The 5,452-nt window shown below is 37.3% G+C and overlaps 1 protein-coding gene across 3 annotated transcripts; it reads right to left on the bottom strand.

The window, feature by feature from the left end:
- Positions 1-297: 297 nt before the first annotated feature.
- On the bottom strand, positions 298-3,649 carry LOC139620902 (acidic mammalian chitinase-like). Of its 3 annotated transcripts, none has more exons than XM_071476924.1 (11): positions 3,544-3,649; positions 3,433-3,459; positions 3,113-3,317; positions 2,975-3,031; positions 2,724-2,889; positions 2,480-2,604; positions 2,269-2,392; positions 1,296-1,478; positions 1,092-1,208; positions 857-989; positions 298-766 (listed from the first exon to the last, which is right to left on the bottom strand). In XM_071476924.1, the coding sequence occupies exons 1-11, from the start codon at positions 3,566-3,568 to the stop codon at positions 708-710; spliced, it is 1,221 nt and encodes a 406-aa protein (XP_071333025.1). In that variant the 5' UTR covers positions 3,569-3,649; the 3' UTR covers positions 298-707. The 3 variants fall into 3 exon arrangements, with proteins under 3 accessions (XP_071333025.1, XP_071333022.1, XP_071333023.1); XM_071476921.1 differs by having other exon boundaries at positions 298-747; XM_071476922.1 differs by lacking the exon at positions 3,433-3,459 and having other exon boundaries at positions 298-747; positions 3,544-3,583.
- Between the last annotated feature and the right edge of the window lie 1,803 nt (positions 3,650-5,452).

The raw sequence follows: 5,452 nt of genomic DNA, 5'->3' as shown, positions 1-5,452 counted from the left end.
ACTCACTGTCATATCACCTGCTGACTGCTGCTTTTTTTGCCACCCTGTGGTTCATTTGCTGATGCTGCTGTTTAAGAATCATGTAAAAATAAAAGAAACAGTTACTTATATATGTTCCATTTAAACACTATAATATGATCTCCATGCTGCGGTAGGGATAATACTCTTTGTGTGCAGGGGTATTCTCTTTCTTTGAAAGCAAATGTATTTTGTTCATTATGCGGCGGATTGCCTTGCAACAGATCCACACTGAGATCTATGTGTATCATAGTGAATACTTGTACACTTTACAAAATATCATTGGCAATAAACACATTTTATTTTGTAAATATAAGTTGCTCTGTTAAATGCAGGGTAGGTATGGTTTGATTTGATTGATTTTTAGGAAAAAAAATAAAATAAAAATCATGAATGTTACTGTTATGGTTAATAACCACAGTTTGTGGAATGTATAATGACATGCAAGCTTTTAGGGCCAGTCACAGCATTTGCAGCTATCTCGAAAGACTAAATTAGCTGGACAGTTTAGGATCCAGGTAATGCCATTGGCACAACTGTAAAAAGAACCTGGGGCATCAGGTTTGGCATAAACGCCACCAGCCTTTGTAACACAGAAGTTGTTGTCTGGGATTTTTGATGTAGCAGTGATTGTAGGTCTGGGTTGAACTGGTGTGTGAGGCTGGTCTTTGGTTGTAGTTGGAGTCACTTTAGCTGGAGGACTTTCTGTAGTTGGAAGGGGAGGAAGATCTGTAGAAATAACAGTAAGCTGTAAGTAGTCAGTAGAATCAAAGTTAAGAAAGGTTAATACTTGGTGCATATGAAAAAAAATATTTTAGTGATGTGCTTTTCCACTTACCAGCAGTCAAAAGAGAGCGAAGATAGCTGATGAGGGTGTAGTTTCCTTGTCCACAGAACTGTCCATAAAAGTCGTCCAGATCCAGAGCCCAGACAAAGGCTCCTCCAAATCTGTTGTCCTTTAGGTAACGGACCTGAAAGAATAACGACAGAAACAGTTCAACAACGTTTGGATTTAAACATTGTCTTTAACTTGACCTTGAACAATATTTTTATAGAAACACATGGCTGACTACCTTAGTCTCAAAACTTTCTTTGTTGTCATATCCGACCCACTGATTATGTTTGACGGCATAGGGAACTTTCTGGTCTTCAATCAAATGGACACTGGCCCCTTGAAGAAAAGTGCAAATCTGAAAAGAGGGTTAAATTCCAAATATTTAATATGACTAATAAAATACAGCCTGAAGTTAAGTTCAATAAATAGCTGCCAGTTTCACCTCATAATAGGACCAGAAGCCAGCCTCCCTCGTAAAAACACCAGCATCTGCGGGGCCACTGGCTGGTGCACCAACCTGACTGGATTGAGTAGAGAGTCGAAATGTTCGTCCATATGGAGCGAAGCCCATATTTAGCTTTTCTACAGGTGTTCCCTTGTCCCGCCAATAACTCATGGCAAAGTCCTGAAATGTAAGTTACAGTAAAAGAGACAGAGACGTTTCCATTTAGCACAAATCTTAACTGAACTTATATATATAACTTCTAACTTCTAACTTATATACTATACATACACACACACACACACACACACACACACACACACACACACACACACACACACATATATATATATATATATATATATATTTTTTTTTTTATTTTTTTATTTTTTATTTTTTTATTTTTGGCATTGGGCAGACACTACGTGCTCTCACGCAATGAGTGTGCCTGGCTCTTGAGCCAATATCCTATGTATCCTATGATATACTATCTACTGGGTGAAACTTCAGCTTCCATACATGCTTGTGTGTAATTACTGCAGTGTCGTGGCCTGTAGGGTTGACAGGGTTGAGAACATTTGTTTCTCTTTGTTTAAACTGATCCTGTTGTGAGAGTACGTGATTAATTGAAGGGCAATTTTACATACGTACCACCACTGACAGTCTGTGAGTGGCCTTGCTCTTTGACACACATTTGAAGAAAGTTGAGTGACCTGATTGAAAACACTAATGCAATGCAGGACTGTATAGCGTGTAAGGTGAGTTACAGGTTTGTCATTCTAACTGACAAAGGTACAAACTGTTTTCATGAGTTGTCAGAGTCAGATGAGAAATACATCAGCACAATTATAAAACAATTTTAGTAGGGAAATATGTTTTATGTATGTCTTTTTTTTCTTATATTAAGTCTGTTTCAGACAAGAGCAAAACATTTTTTGCAATGTTTCCACTTAGGCTTTTTTCCTGTACTTACAGTATTTAAGTAAACATGATCCCCAGTGTCTTGGGATCCTTTGTATAAGGGGCTGTGGTGTCCTGTCACACTCTCCCAGGTGCCATGAAAGTCATATGTCATCACATTAATAAAATCTAAGTACCTAAAAAAAGGCAAGTTAGATCAAGTTTGCTAAAACATGTTGACAGTTAATCATGGGGATAATGTGGGGAGTAATATTTGGGTGTACTTTGCTATCTCTGCTATTTCATAACCAGCATCGATGGTTCCTTTCCCAGCAGCCACAGCAGCAGAGATAATTAATCTGGGCTTGCCAGTTGATGTTCCCTCAGACTTGTAGGCCTCTAGGAGTTCCTACAGACAGATACAGATACTATAGAGAGTATGTAAACTTGCAGTAAATTAAATAATGTAAAAGACAGTATGCATGTTAAACATCAGCTGAATATCAGAGTAGTAACTGAGGACCTGACCTTGCATAACACTGTGAATCTCTGCCTGTCCTCCAAGGGACTTCCTCTTGCTCCAGGGTATTCCCAGTCCAGGTCCAATCCATCAAAACCATATTTTCTCAGCAGTCTGATAGAAGACTGGATAAATGTATTTCTGTTGGCTTGTGTTGACACCATTGTAGTAAATCTGTGTAGCATTTGGAGAAAGAAAGGTGATCTCAAGTAGACAAGTACATTGATCTTTATTGATTTTTTTATGTTAAATATCTCACTTTTGCGTTCCAAAGTTCCAGCCTCCAACTGCCAACAGCGTTTTAAGATTTGGATTCCTGTGGGAATATACAAACTTTGTTGGCAGCGACAATTATTCTTAATTTACAAGAGATCATTTCAGAAGATTTTGCACTGACCTCTGTTTAAGGCCATTAAATGACTTATAGAGTTCCTCATCATTCCACTCTATGGTGACCAACTCATTTGCCCCATTAATACCAGCAAAGGCATAGATCAGGTGGGTACACAGGTTTGGATCAACATTTGAAGGCATAAACTTCCCTTCACCAGGTCTGTATTGCGACCAGTTAGTAAAATAACACACCAGTCTGGAGCATGAGACTAAACATAGAAGACAGAATTGTTTTCATTAAAATTTGAAGAGTAATGAATGACTAGATGCCAGAACTAGTTGCTACAAAGACTCAGGTTGATGGTGTATAATTTATGAACTCACCCAAACTGCCAAGGGAAAGACAGAAACCTTTAAAAGTTGCAGATTTAGTCAGTAAGAAGAAGAAGAAATAAATTCAAGAAAACAATTTCACAGCTTTTCATCATGCCTTACCTGCAATTAGAGTTAGCTTGTACATGGTGACTGTGCTCGAATGAGCTCTTGCAGAGTCAAAAACTGAACACTCTTTGGCTGATGAAAAGTACACACACCATAATAATCATTAACCAGGAACAAACTGTATCTCCCACAATTGAAAACACAAAGCTGGTACTTCATCCAAGCAAGTCAAATAACAGAAGTATTGACTCCACAAAGAAAACAGAGCAACTTAAAAAATGTGTTTTGTGGCACAAAGTATTTACAGCTTAATTACAGTTGTATTTATCCTCCTCAGCAGATGCAGAAACTGTAGGGTCTCAACAGAGTGAAATGAAATGTATTCAGTGCTTCCACAAAAACTCTTGGAAGCAAACACATTGTAGTCATAGTCAGTTTCTCATCACAAAAAAAAAAAAAATCATAAATTTCAAAATGTATCAATGTTGAAATGAGACTGACAAATCAACCAGGCTGATATATCATCTGATATCAGATTGGTGCTGGTCACCATAAGAACTTAAAAATGCAAATCAAGATTTGTGGTAATTTAGAAACAGTATCACCCCCTTTTTAGTTGGTCCACAGAGAGCTCTGACAGGTTAATTTTTCAACTGTAAAATGTCCAGCTTTGTATGAATCTTGGTCACAATTCTTTATGTTTTAAAAGAGTATTGCTCAGGCTATAATCAGTATTTCCTTTGATCATGTATTGTTTCTGTCTGACACTGATTATGCAAGTGCTTAAAAGTTTGTTAATCCATACTATTACAGCATTCTTACAGTGCTCAGGACCTTGTCTTTTGATACTATAGTATATTTTTCCTTTTTCATTTTGAAGCTCCCAGAAATGCACAGTGGCACTGTGGTCAGATGACTGTGCTTCTTTGGACTTCAAACAGACCTGTCATAGCTTCAGTGAATGTTCTGGGTCAGTGCCCTTCAAGCCAGACAGGTGTGTAAAAGCATATAGAGTGTCTCAGTATATATAGTGGGATTGTATATTGGGAACTAGACTAATATAACAAAATCTCGTCAACAAATTATTTTTACAAGACTGGGAGAGCATTCATTCATTGTTGTATTTTGTGGTCTTTTTGTGCTGTGATCATTGTTTCATGTGTTTCATTTCAGACTCATGTAAAGTGCAATTTGATTTTTTGAATCTAATTGAATAATCAACAAAAATATAATTTTTGGAGGAAAATCTAGCAATATAAAATATATTTAATAGAGTGAGGTTATGAAAGGAAGATTTAATTTAAGTGATGACCTGCTGTGTGGTGTTGAGATCTAATTTCTGTTTACCTGAATCCAGAAGACAGCGCAGATAACCAATAAGGGGATTGTTTCTCCTTTCAGAACTGTCCAGCAAAACCATCGAGATCCAGGGACCAGATGAAGGAGCCCCCAAATTTGCTATCTTTCAGATACCGTGCCTATGTAATATTAGTTATAATGCTGCAGAAGACACAAACATATAGTAAATATTAAGTACAAATGCTTTTACTTCTGTCTAAGGCCATTTGGGAGAGTTTATCCTTACAATTCAGCCACAACAGGTGAAACAACAACAAACCTGAGCTGTTATAGTTTGAAAATTCAAATTCTGTCATGTCAAGGCAGTATTGGAGAAAAAATAAACTTGAATATGTGTGACAGATTTTTTTTTCCTTTTCTTCTTATCACCTTAATCCTCTCAGGACACCTGGGTAGGTCCTGAGCCCCAGGTTATTCTCCAGGTGGGGTGACAGCTGTAATCTTGGAAACAAACATCTATTTGAGCCAATATGTACTAGAGATACATATTGTACTAGAGATTTCATCATTTTTGTGATGTAGGCAACAATAACTACAGTATTGGGAAATTAAATCCCACATGTGCAAAAATACTTGTCATGGCCAAACTGATCAGATTAAAGAC

Source organism: Trachinotus anak, unplaced genomic scaffold (assembly GCF_046630095.1).
Source record: "Trachinotus anak isolate AG129_WGS33_773 ecotype Australia unplaced genomic scaffold, CSIRO_AGI_Tana_v1 ptg000004l, whole genome shotgun sequence".
Classification (NCBI taxonomy): domain Eukaryota; kingdom Metazoa; phylum Chordata; class Actinopteri; order Carangiformes; family Carangidae; genus Trachinotus; species Trachinotus anak.
Note: the sequence above shows the minus strand (reverse complement) of the source record. Positions and strands in the feature narration are given on the sequence as shown.